Below are 22,918 nucleotides of genomic sequence, written 5' to 3'. Positions count from 1 at the left end.
CTTGCACAACATTCATCCACACTTGTATATATACGTGACAGAGCATCGAGTTTTGCTTTGTAACACATATTATAAATTCATAATTGCACGTATAATTTTCTTTTTATTTATTTACCACCACTCATCTTTCATAATATAAAATTTAATTTAATTTAAATCGTGTTTATGTGTCAAAGTTATCTTTGCAACGAGTCAAGTCACATGTCAGTATATCTTCATATGAATTATGTTTATGATCACTCGTTGCAATATATGACAGGTGACTTTCATCTTCGTTAACATATCATATGAGACACATCTAGAGTAAAGAATACGGCTATACTCAATGTCTCCATCAACGTTTTCTCTATCAAGGAAACGGTTCCATGCCTCCAACAACATCCACTCTATCATGATATTGGTTTTAAGCAGTTTCTTTGAACACAAATTTCTGAAGTTCGCGTTAGGATAAGTATTTTTTATTTACTTCATCGTTGATATTATTTTTCATAATAGTTTATTGTTATTAATTTTTATATTTGTCATCTCTAGATTTTAGGCATTTTTGGCTTTTTCTCTAACCCTCTATTAGGATTTCTTCTTTTCTTGACCTAAATAAATATTTTCAAAGTCCAGTTGGGCAGTTTGACAAGAACTGCAATAATATACTGATAAATTTTGGTTTTAGATCAAATTTACCGGTGCATATTATCTAATATAATCCTAATTAATATATTTTAAAATATGGAATATGTAGTTGAGAATAAAGAATATATGAGAATAAAGTTATATTTTTTTTTTGTCGACAATAAGGTTTTTAGTACAAAAAAACTTTATATCATCGAACATAACTTGAGTTTCTTACTCTAGCATCTTTAGCTAATTTATCCGCAGTAGAGTTTACAGTATGGAGAATTTTTGCAAAAAAGTGTTATCATAAGATCGACCAATATTCCTAATGTCATGATGTAGATGAGTGGCAATAGGAGAATGTTCACTTTGATCCTTCTGCTCACCGTGGAAGAAATGTAAAAGCTTTTCAAATATAAAAGTTATATTTAAAATGCTATTTATAGTTAATGTTCAAGAAATGATACATAGTTTTCAAATTTATTTAGGTCTTAAACTATCAAACTATTCTTCTACTTTGGAAAAAGTTAAACAACTACCGAAAAAATTATAAATATAACTCTAATGTTACTGTTTTGTTACAAACATATATGTATTTGACTATTTGGTAATTGTTTTGTGACATTTTTATAAAATTTATTTTATTTTATACGAAAAAATAAAATAAAAGATATATATAGTCTTTTACGTAGGACATTTAAATACGTAGAACCGGTCACAGATAAATACCAATATTCTTACGTTAAGTAATTTTTATCTAGTATTTTGTTTCATGGAAACACTAACGACGGTAGTTTCAGGTTAATAGCATTTTGATGTTGTCGTCACACGCACTAACGTTAGTAATGTACCGTTTCTACTTATATTATTAAATCTTCATTCAAAGTTATCATTCCAATTCAAAGGTACATAAAGTCTGCTACTTCAATTTCCTTAGCTTTCGTAAATCTATGACTTAGACTGGACATAGTCTACGCCTGCCTACTGTATAGTTATTAGTATTTTTAACTAAAGATAGTTTCCGATAGCTCTTCTTCTTACTTCTTCTATAAATACTTTTGTTGGCCTCTTCATCATATAAACACCCATCAGATTTAAAAATCTACATACACACTACGCCCAGCTAAATTTATTAAAACAATGGACCGCAACAGCAACCTCGTACTTCCTACCTTTCAAACCGAAACGCAGACGCAAGATGAGAACGATATCAGCGTTTGGCGTTTCAGGGGAAGCGACACTGCAGCTAAAGCCTCCAGCGTCACGATGAGAGTCATAGTCTACAAGCTCTTCGCTGAATGCAGCCCTGAAGTGGGAAAGGTTCTTTTACCCCTTGCACACGGTGACCCTTCTGTGTACCCTTGCTACCGCACCTCCATCCACGTCGAGAACGCCGTTGTTGACGTCCTCCGCTCCGGCAAGGGTAACTCTTACGGCCCGGCCGCGGGAATTCTCTCCGCTAGACAGTAATAATATTCTCTCTTCTGTACTCTTAGTATCGAACTACTCTGTTTCACCCAAGAGCAAACCATTCAAAACCTAAGTATTTTCATTGACTGTTTTGTTAATCAGGGCGGTTGCCGATTACGTGAACCAAAACTTGAAGAACAAGGTAAAGCCTAATGATGTATTCATAACTGTCGGATGCAACCAAGGGATAGAAGTAGTGCTTCAATCGCTGGCTCGACCAAATGCTAACATCCTTCTCCCACGGCCTAGTTACCCTCACTACGAGGCTCGTGCCGTTTACAGTGGACTCGAGGTCCGCAAGTTCGATCTCCTTCCGGAGAAAGAATGGGAGATTGATCTTCCAGGCATCGAAGCCATGGCAGACGAGAACACTGTCGCAATGGTTATCATAAACCCTAACAACCCCTGCGGAAATGTTTACACTTACGATCATCTCAAGAAGGTCCTGATTCATAATTATAATTATGGTTTTGACTAGCGTGAGACTTGAAAATATGGTGCTGATGATGAATGAAACCTTTATAGGTGGCGGAGACGGCTCAGAAGCTGGGAATAATGGTGATCACAGACGAAGTGTATTGCGAAACAATCTTCGGAGACAATCAATTTCTCCCAATGGGAACGTTCTCATCGATAGTTCCTGTTATCACTTTAGGCGGTATATCGAAAGGATTTGTTGTTCCTGGTTGGAGAATTGGCTGGACCGTTATGAATGATCCCAAAGGAATTTTCAAGTCCACAGGGGTCTGTTTTTCTTACCTATTTATCATTCTAACTAGACTTTTTGTGGCTTGCGTCACAAGTAATCACTCTGTTTTTTTCTTCTTCTTCTTGTAACAGATGGTACAGTCCATCCAACAGAATCTTGACATAACTCCAGATGTTACAACCATTGTTCAGGCTGCACTTCCCGAGATTCTAGGGAAATCCAACAAAGAGACGTTTGCGAAAAAGAATTCGATGTTGAAACAGAACCTGGAATTGGTCTGCGATAGGCTCAAAGACATTCCTTGCTTGGTCTGCAACAAGAAACCTGAGTCATGCACTTACTTATTGGTACCACCACCACCACTACCAACGTCTCTTATACTCTTTCTTGATTCTTGACCAATTTGTATAATTCTTAACAAATGCCATGATTAAACTGCAGACGAAACTACACCTCACATTGTTGGAGGACATCGAAGACGACATGGATTTCTGTATGAAGCTAGCCAAAGAAGAAAACCTCGTTTTACTACCAGGTAAAACACAATCAAATGAGTACATAAAACTAACTGAATCTTGAAAATGATTTGTTTCAAAGTTTGAAGATTGAATCTTGAAATTTTGCAGGAGTGGCTTTGGGATTGAAGAACTGGATAAGGATAACAATCGGAGTAGAACCTCAAATGCTGGAAGATGCACTTGAGAGGCTCAATGGCTTCTGCAAACGCCATCTCAAGAAAACTTCTTCTGAAGCTTTGAAGCTAAGCGAGAATGGCAAAATCTAAAACAACTCAATCTACAGAGACTATCTATACTCAACAACCAAAATAAAAGCTTTAATTTATTTTTTAGTGGAATACTAATAAAGAGTCAACAAAGAGGGTTTGTGCTTTAATCAATAAGCATTTCAAATAGTAACAAAACCATATTGGTTTCTTTTTAATCTTATTCAAGTAGAGAAAATATCCCAATGATATAAAGTTATATATTTGCCGTTAAAAGAGACGGACCCACTTTACCGCCGTTAATTTCAAAGATTGTCTTTTTTTTTTTGTTTGCTTTCTTCATCAACGGCTCTCTGATCCACAGTGGCCGGAAAACAAAAGCAGAGACCTTTCTTTTCTTTTCTTTTTCTTTGAATTGAAAAAAGCAGAGACCTTTCAACAAACCCAAAACAAAACAAAAAAAAAGCTCAATCTTGTCGGAGATCTTCAAGAACCCTAATAAATTCCCAGAGATTCCTCTCATTTACTCACCTCAGATTCGAAAAATCAATCCTTTTTCTTCATAACGATGGACACTACACCTCCTTCACTCCGTTCAAACCCTAGATCCGCGTCACGTCTCGCTCGAAACAACAACAACAACAACAACAACACACTCGTCAAATCGCATATTCCATCTCTGGATTTGGTACTATCGTCTCCGAAGAGCAACGGTACTCCTTACCCATCACCTGTTTCTCTCAATTCGCCATCTTCTCCTGTTACTCTTCGCGAAATCCTACTCTTGTCTCCTTCTCCTCTCCGTAAATCGAGAACCCGTTTGAGCAATCGGTTTGATATGGAAGCTGCGGATGCGGCTGTGGCGGCACGGCGGTGTAGGACTAAGGGAGGGCAAAATGGTAATTTGAGCTGTGCATCGCCGAGGAATTGTCGGAGATCGAGACGGAGGTCTGGGGTGATGGTTGAAACGAAGGAAGATAGCAAAGAAGCTATTGTTGGCTTGGTTGATGAGAAAAGCCAGACGCCGAGGAAACATAAGAAGACGGGTCGATCTAAGAAGGAGAAGAAAGATTCTGTTCCTGTGTTACCTTCTCCTGCTCCATTTTCAAATCTGAGTAGGTCCTTTCCTATAGTGAGTTCAGTTTCTTGTTCTACTATGAATACTTTGCTTAACAATTGTGTGTTATGGCTGCTTAATCAGGTAAAGATGTTAGCCAAGGTGATTTGGAGCGGATTAGAGAGAATATAAGTGATCTGATCATGTGGAGAGATGTTGCTAAATCAACACTCTGGTTCGGTTTTGGATGCATATGTTTCCTATCTTCTTGCTTTGCTGCTAAAGGATTCAACTTTAGGTACATGGTTTATATCACACTATCAAGATTTATCTTTCTAGCTTCAATCGTTTGTCACATTCATCATAATTGTAGAAATTTTGTTGGTTTGAAGTGTTTTTTCAGCGATCTCCTATCTTGGACTCTTGTTTCTTGGGGTATCATTCCTGTCAAACACTCTTCGCCAAAGGTACATACTTTTAAGGTCACACAGTACATATATCAAAATCAGCTTATACTGAAGTTTTTTTATCCATTTGTTTACCTTGAAGGGTAACTGAAGAAGCGCAGAGAGAAGTTAAATTGAGTGAAGAGGATGTCTTACGAGTAGCAAGACGAATGCTTCCCATTACCAACTTAGCTATTTCAAAGACGAGCGAGCTTTTCTCTGGCGAACCTGCAATGACACTCAAAGTAGAATTTACAAAAATCTCACCATTCTCATAAAAACTTTCCTAATGAATGTGATTAGTAATAGTCAACTCATGCGGTTTTTACTTTGATTTCAGGTGGCACCTTTTGTTCTAATGGGAGCTGAGTATGGTTACCTCATAACATTGTGGAGGTTATGTGCTTTTGGTATGATTGTTGGAACACTAAATCAGATCTAATTGTATTCTTGTAGTTGTATCTAGTAGTAGTAGAATTGACTCGAGAGTATGCATTGTTGATGAAAACAGGTTTCTTCCTCAGCTTTACAGTTCCAAAGCTATACTCATGTTATGCGAGTCAGATTAGTCTACAAGGTAAACTCAAATTAACAGACTGTATATTGCTCTTTGATGTGTCCAAATCCAATGTGACATAAACGGATCTTTGCTATGTTGTGTAGTTGAAAGTGCACAAAAGAGAGTGGTTGAAGCTTGGGGGATTTGCACACACAAGAAGTTCGTGACAGGCTCTGCGGTTACTGCATTCTGGAACCTAACCAGTCTCAAGACCCGTTTTATAGCAGTGTTTATCATAGTGGTAGTAATCAGATACAGGCGGCAGAATCATCTCCAGTTAGATTCCGAGGAAGTGGAGGAGAAGCATCAAGAACAAACTCAACCGGAGCAACAAAAATTACCAAAGGAAAAGTTATCCTCACCGTCACCACCGCGGCCATCAGAAGAAGAAGAAGAACAGCAAGCGTTAGTGGTAGTTGCAGAAGAAACTGAAGCACCAAAGAAAGCTTTAGATTAGTAGTGTAGTGTCTCTTCAGTTTTCATTTTTTCAATTTCAGCGAATATGACTTTTGTAATGTTGTAATATTACATTAATGAATAAAATTAAATAGCATATAGATTCATAAATGTGACAAGTAATAAACATCAAATGATAAAATGACATGTGGCAAGTTCATGGTACCGAGAAGTAGGTGATTAAAACTCTAGTCAGTCTCGGGAGTGAGCGAGAGAGAGCACATCGTCGTCGTTCTTTATAAACCCTAAATTCCCATTTCATTTCCCCCAAAAGTTTTTTTCTTTTTCGATTCCAGCAAATTAGGGCGAACGCGAAATCTGGGTTTTGTAGTTTGAGCGATGGCGACTACTGGGAATGCGGCGGTCGCGGCGACGGGGACTACGACGGTGAAGAGGAAACCAGTGTTCGTGAAAGTGGAACAGCTAAAGCCTGGAACGACTGGTCACACTTTGACTGTTAAGGTCATTGATGCTAATATCGTTGTTCCTGTTGCAAGGAAGGCTCGCCCGTCGAGTTCTATGAGTAGGCCGTCTCAGCCCAGTCGAATCGTTGAGTGTCTCATCGGTGACGAAACTGGATGTATCCTCTTCACTGCTCGTAACGAACAAGGTCACTCGCTCTTTTCTATTTGCTCTTAGGTTATAGAAATGGCATATCGTAGTTTATATTGGAGTGATAAAGTCTGACCCTTTGTTGTTTTACTAGTTTCTTCTTCTTCGTCAATTTTATTTTATTGAGAAAATGTGTTCTGCTAGTCTTTATGTTGGATGGTGCATTATGTATTGTTGTATCTGAAAATGGGGATTTGTCTTTGTTAAATTCTGGAAAGAATATAAAATGTTATCATTGTGTCTGAAAATGGAAATGGAAGTAGGGAATTACTTTGAATGGTCTGTTCAAGCCTAGTATCATTTAGTGATGATGTCTTTGTGCAATTAGAAAGGTCGCTTGGCTTTGAGGTCTGTATATTCATTCCTTAAATTTGATTGGAGTTTTAGAATGTACTTCCGTCTTGCCATTAGTAAAGGTGAAACTTGCTTGGTCAGATGTTGAGTAATGTTCAATTGAATGTTTTAACATTATCTCGCAAAACTTTCATAGCTTATCCAGTAGAATAGCTAGTGTTGTACTAGTTATTGTGAAATCACTTTGCTTTACTGATTACATTGATGATGGTACTGATTCTTTTCTTTGTGTATAGTTGATCTTATGAAGCCAGGAGCAACGGTGATTCTTCGCAATTCAAGGATTGATATGTTCAAGGGTACAATGAGGCTAGGAGTTGATAAATGGGGGCGCATTGAAGTCACTGAACCTGCGTCTTTCACAGTCAAGGAGGATAACAACCTGTCTCTTGTTGAATATGAACTGATCAATGTTGGTGATCAGTGATCTCTTTTTTGTCTGTTTACGGAAGTGTTAACCCCTGAGAGAGTGTTGGGTTCTGATTTTTCTACCGTGAAGGTCTTTGATTTAGATTATGAAGTTTGTATGACTGGTCCAGAGATGCTTGTAGGAATGCTTCCTTTTTTTTTTACCCTAAAAATATGCGGTCAGAATCTTGCTCTGAAGAAACTATCGAGTCTGCGGTATTGCAATTGTTCCTTTTAATTTGTGTTTATGTGAGTTAAAAGACCATTGGGAGCTTGTTCACTATCTAATACAGTAAAATAAGTTTTTCATTCCTAAACTTTCCGTCTTTTGGCATCTAATAATATATTTGACATGCCCTTTCCTGAATAATTAGTCGACCCTGGGGTGTCCACTCTAAACTCTTTCAAGAACCATCCTGTTTGTTAAGTAGATCTAGTTTCATACTTTCAATCCTTGAAATCAAAATATTACTTTGAAGATGAGCTTTGTAACACCCAAAAAGGAATAATTCATGAACACAATGATTAGTTAAGAGAAAAAAAACCCGAAATGGGCATAACATATAGCATGGAGAGAGGTTCCTAATCTTACCCTCACTATACCAATACAACAATTACCTAACGTATCATCATCATCCTTCATGGGAACAAAAAAAAGAAGATTATACTCACTCCACTTCTTTGATAATTCTTCTTTGGCGCAGAGGTTTTGTGACAATTGTTCCTGGAGCACTGTGAGCTCTCCTTCGGTCTTCTTTTCTTCTCTTTGAATCGTTTACAGTTCGGATGATCCCCAACGCTTTGTATATTGGTTTTGGCAAGTGCCGGTGTCTGTATTTCACAATATCCAAACGTTACCATGTTAATACTGTTATCATTTTGGCAATCTCCAAAGTTAGAATAATGAGATAAAACCACAGTTTTTTTTGTCATGTACCTCACAATGCGCTTGACCTCAGGAAGATGCTTGTACCGGTTCTTGACAGCCTCATTGTACTCATGCTTCTTTTGTTCCCTTGGAAGAATCTGCAACACAAAACACCAATCAGCATTGAGAATATGCAGTGATGCACTATCATGGCTTAGTCTGGGGTAACTTTTTTTTCGGTTTTTATTTTGTATAAATCAATCTAATGCTAGTGTAACAAGAAAATTCACAGAATCTTACAACTCCCAATTGTTCTGATGCTTTTGCCTTCCATAGCCTGAGATTGGTGTCGTCACTGCCCGATAATACATATGTAGCATCACAGCTATACTTGACACAGAATACTCTACAAGAAAAAAGTAATAAAGTATAGAAAAAGCTTAGACTAAAACAAATTAACAAAGCTGTGTACACCAGAACATCTGAATTTCAAGTATATACAGATTTGTTCACTAGATTGTACCTCTGCATCCTCTTCGTATGGTAGATTTCCCTGCTGTGACCTCCATTGTATGGGAAGATTCTCACGGATCGATCATACGAACCAGTAACAAATTCACGACCAGTTGGTGAAAAGTCAATATCCATCCTGTACAAATGATGAAATTAGATAAATCATAGTGCATTAGGATATTACAGCTGATACGATTTTATCATTCTTCATTCTTACACTGCAGAAACATGATCTTTATGCACGCACTTGGCTTCGTCCATCTTTCTACCATCAAAGCTATAGCAACTTCCATCTTCATTAGCCTATTCAGTTTCAACATGTGATGCAATTAGCACGTAAGTAAAAGACAAAGGCTGATTTAGCATAACCCATCAGAGAAAATTTCACTTTATGACTATCACTTACAGCAGTCAGGTTCATAGGCTCCATGGGGTTCCATGCAATTGAATTTGTTTTTGTCTGCCAAAAGACAAGCAATTTGCAGACCACAGTTGGATTTTTAAGTTTGAAGAGTAAAAATGGTTTCATATGATAAGAATGGCTGAACAAGTTTCAACTATACCATCATGATGATTCTCCTTGCTGCAGAAGACATGCGGAGATCATATATGGTTATGCTGCGGTCGCTGGAAGATGAGAAATCCTCTAACACTGTTAGAGAAAGCTCTGGAAGGTCTAGCACAGACAATCACATAACAGATAAACGTATAAACTAGAAAGTATATTACCTAGCAGATGTAGCCAATATATCAGGTTCTCCTGGATTAAAGCGAACAGATATTACAGAGTCTGTTCCCCACTGGAAACTCTGAACCGGGGAAGCTCTAATTACCAAAAAAAAGTAAAACCATAAGTACTGTTTAAATTAAATTATAACATGCACCAAAGATTTCTTTTAGCAGGAGCCTGAGTACCTATTGTGATTCCATATTTCCAGTTGAGCTCCTGCCGTAGCAAAAAGGTCACCTTCAAACTGATGATCCACAGCCCTATAAATAAATTAAAATTAGCTCAAGTATTTTTGGACCGATAGAAGCATGAGAAACTGTATGAAGTGTAAGAAGTCTACCAGAAAGCATTCTTCCAGACATATTCTGCAGCTGGCTGAAAACAAGTGTAATAAGCTTGTAGTTATATACCAGTAAGAGCAAGCATAATAATACATTACTACAACCAAAAAAAAAGGTTTTTATAAGAAGTACCTCAATGAAATTTTCAGATGAAACGCTAGAATCTTCAAGTGTAGGACGAGGAACTTTCCACAAACGAACACTGCAGAAATTCATTCATCTTAGTTTGACGGCATAAAATCTTAGCAAAGACTGGAACATTTAAAACAATAAATGCTTATCATATCTTACGTGCAATCAGTTCCGCATGAAACCAATACATTGCCATCAGTTGACACTGTAAGGCCACGCACAGCACCTTGATGACCAGGGAATTGACAAACTGTACGCCTGCATGTTCCAAATCCCAGAGTTCATTCAGACAAACCATAGTTAATACAGAAAAGAAAAAAAACTAAACGAAGATCAAATTAGTTCAGAAGAGATTTAGTTTTCAAGAATTTTAACCTTGAAGAGATATCCCAAAGGCGAATATCTGCAGAGAAGAAAAACAAATATAGTATCAATTTCAGTAACATTAAAGGACATAAACAGGACAGCTTACACAAATTGCTTTGGCAACTGATAGCAATCTTAAAATCACCAAACTTTGAGCAAAATCCCTATGCTATAATGCTACCAAGTAATCACCAATTTAGATCAAATCATCATGATCAAAGATTCCATAAAAAGTTAAAAACTTGGAGAAAACAAGAGGGTTAAAATATACTTTACCTCCATCCATAGAAGCTGAGAAGATTCCCTTGAGGTAATTTGGGTTCTTAGCCATACACGAAACTCCATCACGATGACCATCCATTGCTCCTACAAAAGGCCTTGCAAATATCTACAGAACAAAACAAAAACATCTACAAATTTGAGAAATTTTCCCAAAAGGAACAAAATTGAAAGGGGAGATAAGCAATTGCAAAGACCTTTTCTAATTTGGCAGCAGTAAGAGCTCTCTTGTATTCCACAGCCTTCTCCATAGGTCGAAGACTTGGGTCAAAGTTGTGAAAGACCCTCTGGGAATCACATAATTTGATAAGAATCTAAAAGACAAAAAAAATTGAATCCTGATTTTTCTATGAGATGCAAAAAATTACCTGAAGATCCTGACTTCTTTCTCGAGTGTATTCATCAACTGATCTCGATAACGTCTTAATCTTCATTGCTTACGACTACGCAAGAAGGTCACGGCGCGAATACTATCGAGACTGAGAAATATGTGCTTCCAGACAGAGAAACCCTAGAGGAAGGGTTTTGGGAGGAGTTGAAGAAGACGACAACACAGCTCACTTAGCTGGTTCTGTGATGGGCTTAAATTAAACAATTATTTATGTGTTAATGGGCCGTTTCTAATTTTATTATGATGGCCCAAAATCTTTTAAAAATCTGTTGAATTTTAAACTATTTTGACCCGATCCGAAGACATTGTAAACAGAACTAAGAAGAATTTTCTGCTTACCCACAAAATGCATGAGCTTTGAATATATCATTAACCATCGGACTTTTTTACTAGTTTGGTAGCAGACTAGCAGCAGCACAAAGACTATCCCTTGAATTAGGACAAGTCAAAATTCGCATGTTTTGAATTTCAATGTTTCTGTTTCTTAAAATTAAACAGTCTTAGATACACACATTAAAAAATATAGGTGAGCTGAAATAACAGTTTTTAAATAGATATGCTTGTATTGACTAGACTACACAAAGCTAGTTAGCATTTTCTATGTAACAAAATAAACCACATGATATTTCCCAAGTATTCTTAAACTGAATAAATCCACCTACCAAACACATGTACTGTAGTTGGTTCTTTAATTCATTTGTATTTATATAACAATCTCATCTAATCAAAACTAATACAGTACTTACTAACACAACTTAATTATACGTACTTTTAGAATACATTCATGTATTATTTTTCAATGGCCCAACCTAAACTGAGAAGAGAACTATTTAGGTGAAAGTGAAACTGTGAATTGGTCCTCATGCATGCGGTACTTTAATTAGTCAATCTTGATTTACGCGTTAAGTTTTCAAAATCAAAACTCAACCAGGACTTTTCGAAATTAAAATTTAAGTTTATGTATGTTTGTTTTCCTGATATAATTGTGCAAACTTCTTGGAATTTTAATATACTGCAATGTCATTTAATGAATGGATCATAAAGTAAACAGAAAATATTCTTAGCAGATCTAACTAGTAGTATAATGATAAAAACTGCTTGTTATTGTTAGCTTTGATAATTAGTACTTAATAGTAGTATTTTTGAAAAATAATAATAACCGCGTAAACAAAAAAAAAATCCGTTGTTTTGACTCAAAAGTCAAATTTTGGGTAATACTTTATTTTAATTTTACAAAAATTGGCATTGACTATAACAACACACAAAAACGCCAAGAGTGATACCAAAATGGGTATATATGTAAATTTCGCACTAAGTGTCATCAGAGCGACCCGTTCAAGTCATAATACTTGGTCAACACGCGATACTCTTGAGCTAACGCCGGGGGAATCCGACCTAAGTGACGAACTCTCGAGTCATGACCGCTTCTTCGTGAATAAAGTATATATATATACACGTACTCCCTCTCATTTATTTGATTACCACATAACCATATCTCCTATCTTCTTTCAATAACCAAACCATAAAAAAAAAGAACAGGAACTTTTTGTAATACTTTGTCGGTACAACTTAAGAAGAGAAAAGTACGATAAAATGAGAAGAGTTAGTTGGTCTACTGTTTTGATCGTGGTGTTGATGGTGGCGTTGTTTGTGGTAGAACACGTGGTGGTTCCAGCTGCGGCGGGGAGAGTTCTAACAGACAAATCTGACAACGGAAGTGCGAGGATGACGGTGGAGCAGATGAAGTCCACGGTGGATTTGTGGTTTCAACGTCTGGCATCTGGTCCGAGTCCAAGAGGCCGAGGCCATTAAATTACTTTTCTTTTTTTTTTTGGTTCTAGTTGGAGGAGATTAATGAATCTCGATATACCAGAAGTTAAGCTGTATTCCATTCATTTGTTTCTTTATTTGTTTTTTGTTTAGTTCTTTAGGCAAAATTTATATATGTAGTGACAGAAACTAAAACCCTCAATATACATGTACATGTTTTTTACTTTTGCTGGTTGCTACTAGTTTTAATAAGATTTTTTATTCATCTGGTTTAACGATGTGGTTGTTGGGAACGAAATTATGTAAAAGACAGAAGGAAAATCCTCAAGACAAGGAGAGGAGCCTTGTATGTATAATATGTAGCCGTGCACGCCTTGTTTGTATAATATGTAGCCGGCTGGGTCACCTTTCTACATTTTTTATTAGTAAGCTTTTGCCAAATCCTCAAGACAAGGAGAGGAGCCTTTGCACGCCCATAAACTGAAGTTGGAGTGCGCACAAAGCATGAAGTTGAAGTTTCCGGGGATCAAACCAAAGATCCCGCACTCACTATGCCAAGCTTACTTTTCTTCCCCAGTTTTAGGGTATACGAAGTAAAAGTAACTGATTAAAAGGACCGGGTTAAAAAATTTAGATTTGAAAGTGCACAAAAAGTTACTACATGAAGTGATTTTTCTTTTCGAAATAGAGAGATTGTGAACCCATTTCTTGGGAACAGACTCGAATAAACTAAGAAAATGACTAATTGTGCACATAAAACCACAGTTTAAGTATTCTAAGGCTCTCTCTATCTTCATATGCTCGGTCGCACTTCCAACTTTGGATTCACTCTGCTCTGTAGTCTGGATTTTCTTTCAATATGATGAAACCTTCTAATATGGGCGACAACGGAATGTACCTGTAAACACGCCAAAAAAAAAAAAAAATTGAGATTCGGAAATGTAAAACAGAGTTTTTGTTTCGAGTATGATAAATGTAACACAAGGAGGGGTTTCGAGGAACAACATACTTCTCGGTTGCGAGTTCGGCTCTCTCCCCAGCAGCAAGGAGAACTGGTGTCGAGTGTATTTGGAACCCCGTGATTGTCTTCGGTCGACCCGCCTGTCCAACCACATCAACTGCTTGTCCTACCCGCACTGGCACTGAGATAGGCTTCAGGTTCTCGTCCACCGTAAGCATCATCCTTGGCTACACACTCAAACCGCATTGTGTTAGTAGATAAACATTGCTTAGTCCATTACAAAAAATCATGGATAGAACATTGCACTCACCTGCATCGCCAAAACAATGAAGTAGAGCACATAGTGGTATTTCCCCAGTATGATGGATTGCATGTCAAGGCAGGCATGCAACAATGTCACTATACCAGCAAGAGCGGTTCTGGGTACAAAACACAACACCCTTGTTTAGGATTCACAGGGTGGAACTTTGATAGCCAAATATTCACAAAATCTAACGTTACGACTTACGGCGAAAGCAACAGCCGTTCAGAGTGAAAGGGACTGAGAGTTAATAGACCCTTTCCCATATGCACAAACCCCTGAGCAATACGCACCTGCATTATGACTTAACACAATGAGAACAAACCTAGAATATGTTGAAACTACGTTCCTTGCATGAAAATATAATAAAATAATGATAACACATTACACAGAAGAGAAGGCTGGCATCCTTGTAATAATAGCTGGAGAGATTTCTGAGCATGCCAGCGATCCTTGCATTGTTGGTTCCAGCGCCTATCAAACCAAGGGAGATAATTGCTGCCTGTAGGACCAGATGAAACATCAATCTACCGCTGCATAGCAAGTCAATGAAATAAGTACTAACTCAACTATGTGGCAAAAAGATAACTCACCATGGCAACATCTGGATCTGTGTCATGGCTTAGCCGGCTCAGAGTGTCAATAACAGTCACCTGGAATATAAAGAAGTTAAGAGAGTAACAGCAGTATTCTTAAGTAGAAAAGTAAAATTAGTTTTACAAAAATAACATTCACCTTTGGGTTTGATATACATAGGAGACCAAGAGCCAGAGGCACTGCTTGCCGAATATTCTGTTCTCCATACTGAAGCACACGCTCCAAAGAACGTATCTCCATATCAAGACCCAATTCTTCAGACATAGCAACCATTGCTAATCCAATCACAGCAGGACCCTGGTGGATATCACCTTTCTCCAGATGCTCTCCACACTGAGCCAGAAGGTCTTGTACCTAAATAATTTGAAGAGTCAGCGACTAAACTAGAAATAAGTGAGTAATCTAATTCAACCACTAGCACACTTGATCAGATACCTTAAGGACATTCCCAGTTCCAGCATATGCACATGAAAGAAGTGTCATATCACAATACTTTCTGATTTGCTCATTGAATGTCTTTGAAACTTCTGCAGTAGCCTCCACGCTTTCCTGCTCGATATTGTAACTAGTTAACACTAATAAGCGGGAAATAATGATCAGGTACACGAACAAGAAAATAATCAGTGCCTACCTGTTTGCCAAGGTACAAAATTCCAAGTCCAAGAGGCAAGAAACGAGTGAGGGCTTCACCCAGTTCTGCCTCGCTCCGATCCATCAAAGCAAATATAATAGATTGCGCAACCTCTTCATTACACGAACCAACGTAAACCATCCCCAAACTAAGTGCAGCAAACGCAATCACATCGAGAGGTGCTTTTGCATCATTTAGTATTGGAGACAAACTGCTTCTTATCTATTCAAACAGCGAGCATATTGTTGTCTTGTCAACAGAACATTCAACTTAGAACTGTAGGTAAGAAAATAAAACGTATTCACCTGATCATTTTGGGAACCCGCATATGCAATCCCAAGACCCATAATAGCACCAATTCGGACAGATGAATCCTCTTTGTCAATATAATCTGCAAGAAGGGCCAATGCCTGAGAAAGAGAGCTGAGTGAGAATGCATGGCAAAAAGTAATGAACACACATTCCCATAGAATAACAAATGAAATCAACTCACAGGTTCACAATCATTCTTAATGCCACAATTAACAATCCCAACTCCCAGCAGAGCTCCAGCAATGACGGGATTATCATTAACATGGTAATATTTGTCGAGTTGAGCTAGTCCGTCGTCCACATTCCACAAATGAATCATACCCTATAATTGTGAAACAACAAGGTCGTGATACAATTTTTACTTCGAATATATGAACATAGCTTAGTCAATTTATCAAGTACGAAGAGGCATACCAGACTAGCAGCTGCACTGATCTTGCCATGATCTTTATTTTTGAAGAGCCAGCTTCCAGCCGATCCAGTCGTTGAGTCTGATGGTACTGTCATTAATTTGTCCTGCAATAAGGAAATATATCAAAAGGCAGCTTCCAAATTTCTTCTTATTTTGCACAACATAAGATTCTGTAATCATACCTGACCGAAACCAGCATTTACAAATGCATTCACAAAAGTCGCAGACAGATTTTGTCTAGCTGAATCAACACTTGGACCAGCGCTAGCTCTGCCATCAAGCAAGTGAGCCTGCCAAATTTTTGTGAACAGGTAAGGTAAGATGCACCATATCATGTAACCAAATAAACCAGTAACAGGCATAATATTCAATTAAACTGATATACCTTGTAGATGTCTTCTGGCGTCTTGGCCTCCATGACCTCAATATCCCTAGCAAGTGTCAGATATCCTTCACTCAACTTAGTGTTGTTAACAATATCTTGTAGGGCTTCTTTGTCATCGTTATTTGCAACCATCTCCGCGTCAAGCTCAAAGGTGATACCCTGCATGAAGAAATAACAACAGAAAAATAAATACAAGAAAATAAATCATCGGGTATACACCTTTATGCTGATTTAAATTATTAAGAACTTACATGACGTGCAATCATGTAGCAGAACTGTTTCTTTTTTAGCAGATCGGTACATGAGGTAAATACTTGCTTCACATACTGCCAGAAAGATACATAAGTTAGAGGAGAGGTTTTCCTAGCTGCCCCCATGTTTCAGGAAGAGTATATTAAGTTTTATCTAAAGATTAGAACCCAAACCTGCATGTTATCCAGAAATAATGCAATTTGCAGAGCGTTTGGATATTCTGCAAACTTCATGTAGATCATGTAAGCGATATCCAGAACCAACATGTCATCTGGTCCCGGAAGATACCTGAACAAAAACATACAACATCAAAGGGACTGTTCATGTAAATAACAGTATGGGTGATCTAAAACCATAAATGAGGGTGAATCGCCTGTCAAATGAATAAGATCAACATATTGGATTTACTTTGCTGCACTCGTGAGATAGTTGCATGTCCTCCTGAAATTTGTGCTGTCAACATGCTCAAGTAAGAGATCAAGATCCTCAACATCCATTAAAAGGTCAACAGCTTCAGTTTCGGCATTATGCTGCAAAGAACAAAATGGAATCCTTCAAAGATGGGAAAAAACAATTGCAAGTTTCAAGCCTATCAATGGAACATTTATTATTTAGATAAACAATGGAAACCCCTTCTTATTACAAGGGGCCATTGGACCAAGAAAAATAAATATGACAACATTGACAAGGATCTCACCTTCATGTGAAATGAAACAATTTGCTGCACAAGATCCATTAAGTCTTCAATAGAGGACTCTTCACCCTGACACAACAGAAAGAATGAGCATATAACCATATTTCAGTAACGATTCTAAACAAAATTGAAATCCCACAGTCATAAAATTCATCAACAGGCCGGTAAAGAAAACCAAAGATTATCCATGACTCCACGAGTGAAAGAACATTGCCAAAGACCAAATTGTTTTCTAACCTGACGCATCGTATACTCTTCTGCAATCTCCCCGGCCAAATTTCTGACATACTCATGACCCCATGATCCAATGTCACCCTCTGATCCAGTCAACCTATAGTTTAAGCTTTCCTGAAAGAAGAGTATCGTATAACCAAAGATTAGCAACAAATAACTTTGTCAAATTCTACCAAGAACCACGAAATATAAATCTGGTAAGGCATATTATAAGAGGAAAACAAAAAGGAGAGTGAAGCTAATAGCAATAGGTAAGAAACTCCTACAACAATAGCAAGAAAGCGTACCCTTTCACCTTCAGCAGACATGGTCAATGCCAGGACAGAAAGTATATCAGCCAACATTTTCTGCAAAAACAGCGAATACGATCTTATAATCCATACTCAATAGAAGGAGCAAGAAGACGAGAAACGACTTAAAATGTTTGAAATTGTACTTTGAGATCAGACTCCGCCATTGTAGCATGAAATGCCTTGAGAGTTGCATAATGAGGACGGAGAAACTTGAGGGGTTTTGGAACTGATGTCATGGAGCTTGTTGAGTCACGAATTTCCTTCCTACAAACCAAAAGAGACCGAATCAAGATTAGAGTGCGAAATAAGAAGGAAAAATAAACATGAACACGGTAGTTAAAAGCAGTAAAAGAAGATCCATAAAACAAAATCCAACGAAGATGTTCAGAATATTTCAAGCCAATGTTAATAGATATAATTAATAATTACCTCATGCTTTCAAGAGCAGCCTTCTGCAACTCAGGATTGGGGTCCTGAACTCTCTCAACATAGAGCTCCAGGTTCTGCTTTAGTTGCAAGTCCTCCTCAGACTGCAATAACATACAAAAAAAAAAAAACTGAGTCAGCTAGCAATCAAACTATCTATAGCCCCATACCCATAGTACAAAAGGCCATGAGAGTAAACCCCAACAAGAATTTTTATCTCCCCAGAACTTCGTAATCCTGGTTTCCAAATAGCAATGTGACATTCAATCTGCCGAAGCGGTGAACAGCTAAACACTAAATCTGGGAAAAATCTACAGCTTAATCGTCAAAAAAATTCTTCCGATACTAAAAAAAATCCCAAGTAAAACTGTTTCAAGTTAAAGCACGATTCCAAAAGAGAACTCACCAGATCATCTTCCTTTTTATCATCCTTCTTCTTAGGATCCTTAGAAGGAACCTTCGTCGTAGCTTCATCCCGCTTGGCACCACCGCCAACGCTGTTCGGATCCGGAACTGGAGCCATTATAGTCAGACTAGCACCCGATCAAACGCGACGAATCCAAACAATGATAACCGAAATCCGAACCTAGTAATGATCTCTCGCTGAAACCCTAAGTCGGAAAATTAAACGTTTGAGAGATTAAAGAAGAAGAAGAAGAAGAATTATATGCCTTTCAAAGCAAAAAAAAGGTTCTTCTGTAGAAAAGACAATTACCAAATAATAAAAAGTGACTGTAACACTTACACCGGAGAAGATTACCCCTCGATCAAGAATTCCATTATGGGCTCAGCCGCTCAGCCCATATATCATCGAGCTTTTCATTGGGCCTTATTTTTCTGCTATATAACTTCTCTCTCTTTTTCCTTTTTTTTCGGGTTAAAACCTCTATATAAACAATTTTTAAAGCTGATTACACACACACAAAAAGAAAAAAATATTCCAACAACATCCATTTTATTTATTTGATCAAATTTTAAATTCGAACGAAACAATAGCAACAAAATGGATCGGATTTAAAAATTCGAACAACAGAATAACAACAACCATTTATTAAAATACGTTACATGTCTTAGCCTACCCGGCTATTTTTAGATAAATTATTTGTCCAACTCAATTCAATACTTATTATACCATCAGATAATGAAAAAGGAAATAACATTTAATTGTATTTTCTCGATTTTTTTTCCTTTTTAATTAAATGGAGAATCTTTAAAACTTCACCGATAATTAAAGAAAGAAAAAAAGGAAAAAAAAAGAATGGAGGACCCAAGAAGAGCCAAAAGAGGGCAAAGCTGTGATTAAACAAACACCGTCACCTCCTTGTCAACGGAGAGACAAGATCGTGTTTTCTCGAACCTTCCACGAGATTTTCTTCTACTAAGGGTCTAAGAGCCATCGAAACCCCAAAAGACTAGAGAGACGAAGAAGAAGAAGAAGAAGAAATCAATCAAATACCTTTGATTAATCGGATTCAGGAAAAGTGAAGAAGCGAAAGAGAGAAGAAGAAGAGGGTGAAGGTGAAGGTGAAGGTGAGATGGGAGTTGATTATTACAAGGTTCTACAGGTTGATAGAAGCGCCAGCGACGATGACCTTAAGAAAGCTTATCGAAAACTCGCTATGAAATGGCATCCCGACAAGAACCCTAACAACAAAAAAGACGCTGAGGCTAAGTTCAAGCAGATCTCTGAAGCCTACGATGTATGTTTTTTTTTCCTTCTTTTGATTCCAACCATCACTGCTTCTCTATTAAAACTATGATTTGCTTCCCCAAAGTTTTGATTTTTATTCCTAGTTTACAGAGTTTTTTGCTCCTCCCTTTAAATCTGTCGGCGGTCACCAACTTGTGTCTATTTTTTTTTTTTTTTTGAGATTCAATTAGTAGAAGATCACGGGTTTGATGTTGTGTTGCCTTGTGGGTTTTCAGATTTCGTGTTTACGAATCATTGTTTTGAATGTAAAAAAGATGCTTGCTTTTATATTTGGGCTAACTAGACTATGTGAGGTCGGTCACTGCCTTATGGAACGAATCGAGTTTAGCCATTAGGATCCCAAAAGTTTGTAATTTGTGATTCTTATGCTGATCTTATTACTCAATCTCACTAAGATTGTTTTCAATGTGGCTAATGTTGGTCTTGGATTTGAGTTGTTTTTAGGTTCTTAGCGATCCTCAAAAGAGAGCTGTGTACGATCAGTACGGTGAGGAAGGGTTAAAAGGGAACGTGCCACCTCCCAATGCTGCTGGTGGAGCTTCCTACTTCTCAACAGGAGATGGACCTTCATCTTTCAGATTCAACCCCAGAAGTGCCGATGATATATTTGCTGAGTTTTTCGGGTTCTCGACCCCGTTTGGTGGTGGAGGCGGTGGCAGTGGAGGGCAGAGGTTCTCTAGCCGCATGTTTGGTGATGATATGTTTGGTGATGGAGGAGGAGCTGGGCATCTTCATCATCACCATCACCATCATCACGCTGCAGCTAGGAAAGTCGCTCCTATCGAGAACAAATTACCTTGTAGCCTTGAAGATCTCTACAAAGGAACCACCAAGAAGATGAAGATCTCCAGGGAGATTGTAGATGTTAGCGGGTAAGTGATCATACTCAGATACCAATCCTATCACACTTGCAAAGTAACCTCCAAAGTATGAACATATATGAAACAAAATAATCAAGCTTTTAGTTTCTGTAACATTATGCATAGCATTCCAAAATAGATTTAAAAGGAACTGATCAATGCTGAATATAAACTTCCCCTGCTTTATTAGCTGTGTGATTTGAGGTGGCCCTAGTTATTGTATTTACGGTATCTAATTCTGTCTTTCTTCTACGAAATGCAGGAAGGCAATGCAAGTGGAAGAGATTCTAACCATTGGAGTGAAACCAGGGTGGAAGAAAGGCACAAAGATCACATTCCCAGAGAAAGGCAACGAGCATCCGGGTGTGATTCCAGCAGATCTAGTATTCATCATCGACGAGAAACCCCATCCGGTGTTTACTCGTGAGGGCAATGATCTGATTGTCACACAGAAGATATCACTAGCTGATGCCTTAACAGGCTACACCGCAAACATCACAACCCTTGATGGTCGTACGCTTGCTATCCCGGTTACCAACGTGATCCATCCAGAGTATGAAGAGGTGGTTCCTAAAGAGGGAATGCCACTTCAGAAAGATCAGACAAAGAAAGGGAACTTGAGGATCAAGTTCAGTATCAAGTTTCCAGCTAGATTGACTGCAGAACAGAAAGCTGGGTTTAAGAAGCTTCTTGGGTGATGAACTGATGATTAAAGCTTTCTGTCTTATGATTTGTGGAGATTGGGATAATTTGGTTATATACGATTTATAGGGAATTCTCTCCCTCTTGGATTAATTTTGTGTTGTTAAACAAGTCTTTCTTTAAAAAAGAATAGTTCTTTAAAGATTCTGTTACATGTCATATAGAAACAAAAATTGAAGATCGCAAAAACTTTCCGTCTTTTTTGTCTGACTATGAAATTTACTCTTTGGTGAGGGGAGATCCGATGCCATGACGGCGTGTGGGGAACGCGAGGAAGAAGCCACCACAAATTACACCAATGACAAAAGGTAAACTGGTAAGGATCTCCCTGGTTTCCGCGGAAGGAACAGGGAATAAACAACCGGTTACGTTCTGATCAAACATGGAGATTGCGAAGAAGACTAGCATTGACATGATTGCATGCACAAAATCAAGAATCTTGAGCTTGTATTTTTCCTTCTCGTCCTCCGTTAGAGTAATCGATCCATCCACCACATATAGCCCTGTCCATGTCGCCAGTCCGTACCTAACCTACAACATTGAGTTCTGATATGTCATATGAATGTTATGGATGCATGGTATGTAAATGTGATGACAACAAATATGTATATTACCTTGCCGTTTGGGTCTCTGATGGAGTCGGTAAAGGAGAAGATGAAGCAAGAGATGGCGCATACGAAGACGAGGAAGCAGGTGAGCCAGCGACTGGTGATGGTGGGACACTGACCTTGATGGGTTAGGACCGGACACATTATTTGAAAACTCATGACCGAACCGGTAGGAAGTAGATTTGACAATTGAGCAGTTCCTTTGAATGTTTTCCTCACAACTTTCTGTGCTTTCGACTTCGGTTTTCTTGGTGCTGCCGGCAAGGATGCTATCAACGACTGCTTTGTCTCCTCCATTTTTTTTGGTTCTTCAAATTCGAATGATTAGATATAATCTCTGTTTCGTTTTGTCTCTATGATATGGTTATTCTAATTTGAAAGAATTGCACAAGATTTTATGGGTTTCGATTTCTTATTTCTTTCTTTTTTTGTGTGTGGCTGCTTCCGTTTGAGTTGTTTGTTCAGGTTTCAAGGTTGATATTCTGTTCTTCCATTTTTATGTTTCTGTTGCAGGTCAGGATTAGCAATAAAAAAAACGTAAAAACCAAGTCATTATTTAAGTAACGAAACAAGAAAATATATGGGTTTTCGTAACAGAAAGGATTTAACTAACCGTTTCCTTAGTATAAAACTATGAAGACATATATACTTTTATGATGTTGATGTGATAAAAATTTACAGGTGATTTCATATAATTTACACGATCCAAAAAGTCTATCAAACTACATGAAAATAACATAGAATA

The 22,918-nt window shown here is 37.8% G+C and overlaps 7 protein-coding genes and 1 pseudogene across 8 annotated transcripts; 5 read left to right on the top strand and 3 right to left on the bottom strand.

Annotated features, from left to right (window-relative positions):
• Window positions 1-1,630: 1,630 nt before the first annotated feature.
• Window positions 1,631-3,788, top strand: LOC104717364 (putative aminotransferase TAT1). The gene is made up of 6 exons (XM_010434918.2): window positions 1,631-2,075; window positions 2,182-2,521; window positions 2,605-2,823; window positions 2,920-3,135; window positions 3,230-3,323; window positions 3,415-3,788. The coding sequence occupies exons 1-6, from the start codon at window positions 1,750-1,752 to the stop codon at window positions 3,570-3,572; spliced, it is 1,353 nt and encodes a 450-aa protein (XP_010433220.1). The 5' UTR covers window positions 1,631-1,749; the 3' UTR covers window positions 3,573-3,788.
• Window positions 3,789-3,813: 25 nt separating this feature from the next.
• LOC104717362 (reticulon-like protein B18) lies at window positions 3,814-6,141 on the top strand. Its single transcript, XM_010434917.3, has 7 exons — window positions 3,814-4,627; window positions 4,714-4,867; window positions 4,962-5,036; window positions 5,119-5,260; window positions 5,356-5,425; window positions 5,527-5,592; window positions 5,679-6,141. The coding sequence occupies exons 1-7, from the start codon at window positions 4,081-4,083 to the stop codon at window positions 6,029-6,031; spliced, it is 1,407 nt and encodes a 468-aa protein (XP_010433219.1). The 5' UTR covers window positions 3,814-4,080; the 3' UTR covers window positions 6,032-6,141.
• A 39-nt stretch (window positions 6,142-6,180) lies between these two features.
• LOC104717361 (uncharacterized protein At4g28440) lies at window positions 6,181-7,721 on the top strand. Its single transcript, XM_010434916.2, has 2 exons — window positions 6,181-6,640; window positions 7,233-7,721. The coding sequence occupies exons 1-2, from the start codon at window positions 6,370-6,372 to the stop codon at window positions 7,421-7,423; spliced, it is 462 nt and encodes a 153-aa protein (XP_010433218.1). The 5' UTR covers window positions 6,181-6,369; the 3' UTR covers window positions 7,424-7,721.
• Window positions 7,722-7,858: 137 nt separating this feature from the next.
• LOC104717360 (uncharacterized) lies at window positions 7,859-11,200 on the bottom strand. Its single transcript, XM_010434915.3, has 16 exons — window positions 11,002-11,200; window positions 10,831-10,920; window positions 10,631-10,742; window positions 10,364-10,391; window positions 10,148-10,246; window positions 9,989-10,058; window positions 9,856-9,890; window positions 9,701-9,775; window positions 9,515-9,610; window positions 9,349-9,412; window positions 9,192-9,245; window positions 9,003-9,088; window positions 8,796-8,921; window positions 8,573-8,678; window positions 8,342-8,430; window positions 7,859-8,235 (listed from the first exon to the last, which is right to left on the bottom strand). Exons 1-16 carry the CDS (start codon window positions 11,065-11,067, stop codon window positions 8,073-8,075), a joined length of 1,359 nt encoding a protein of 452 aa, XP_010433217.1. The 5' UTR covers window positions 11,068-11,200; the 3' UTR covers window positions 7,859-8,072.
• Window positions 11,201-12,514: 1,314 nt separating this feature from the next.
• On the top strand, window positions 12,515-13,069 carry LOC104717359 (PAMP-induced secreted peptide 1 pseudogene; annotated as a pseudogene).
• Window positions 13,070-13,408: 339 nt separating this feature from the next.
• Window positions 13,409-19,035, bottom strand: LOC104717358 (26S proteasome non-ATPase regulatory subunit 2 homolog B). The gene is made up of 23 exons (XM_087469622.1): window positions 18,699-19,035; window positions 18,296-18,396; window positions 18,010-18,130; window positions 17,861-17,920; window positions 17,577-17,687; window positions 17,343-17,408; window positions 17,054-17,175; window positions 16,819-16,933; window positions 16,645-16,719; window positions 16,394-16,552; window positions 16,191-16,298; window positions 16,011-16,112; window positions 15,778-15,918; window positions 15,590-15,694; window positions 15,285-15,506; window positions 15,089-15,202; window positions 14,792-15,007; window positions 14,650-14,709; window positions 14,445-14,558; window positions 14,264-14,349; window positions 14,066-14,174; window positions 13,804-13,982; window positions 13,409-13,692 (listed from the first exon to the last, which is right to left on the bottom strand). The coding sequence occupies exons 1-23, from the start codon at window positions 18,813-18,815 to the stop codon at window positions 13,620-13,622; spliced, it is 2,676 nt and encodes an 891-aa protein (XP_087325748.1). The 5' UTR covers window positions 18,816-19,035; the 3' UTR covers window positions 13,409-13,619.
• A 174-nt stretch (window positions 19,036-19,209) lies between these two features.
• On the top strand, window positions 19,210-21,707 carry LOC104717357 (uncharacterized). Its single transcript, XM_010434912.3, has 3 exons — window positions 19,210-19,992; window positions 20,448-20,875; window positions 21,126-21,707. Exons 1-3 carry the CDS (start codon window positions 19,828-19,830, stop codon window positions 21,559-21,561), a joined length of 1,029 nt encoding a protein of 342 aa, XP_010433214.2. The 5' UTR covers window positions 19,210-19,827; the 3' UTR covers window positions 21,562-21,707.
• LOC104717355 (protein DMP7) lies at window positions 21,674-22,539 on the bottom strand. 2 transcript variants are annotated; one of them, XM_010434911.2, is made up of 3 exons: window positions 22,393-22,470; window positions 22,180-22,292; window positions 21,719-22,091 (listed from the first exon to the last, which is right to left on the bottom strand). In XM_010434911.2, the coding sequence occupies exons 1-3, from the start codon at window positions 22,468-22,470 to the stop codon at window positions 21,785-21,787; spliced, it is 498 nt and encodes a 165-aa protein (XP_010433213.2). In that variant the 3' UTR covers window positions 21,719-21,784. The 2 variants fall into 2 exon arrangements, with proteins under 2 accessions (XP_010433212.2, XP_010433213.2); XM_010434910.2 differs by having other exon boundaries at window positions 21,674-22,096; window positions 22,180-22,539.
• Window positions 22,540-22,918: the final 379 nt, after the last annotated feature.

Source organism: Camelina sativa, chromosome 10 (assembly GCF_030686135.1).
Source record: "Camelina sativa cultivar CO46 ecotype springtype chromosome 10, ASM3068613v1".
Taxonomy (NCBI): domain Eukaryota; kingdom Viridiplantae; phylum Streptophyta; class Magnoliopsida; order Brassicales; family Brassicaceae; genus Camelina; species Camelina sativa.
This window is presented reverse-complemented; position numbering and strand designations above follow the sequence as displayed.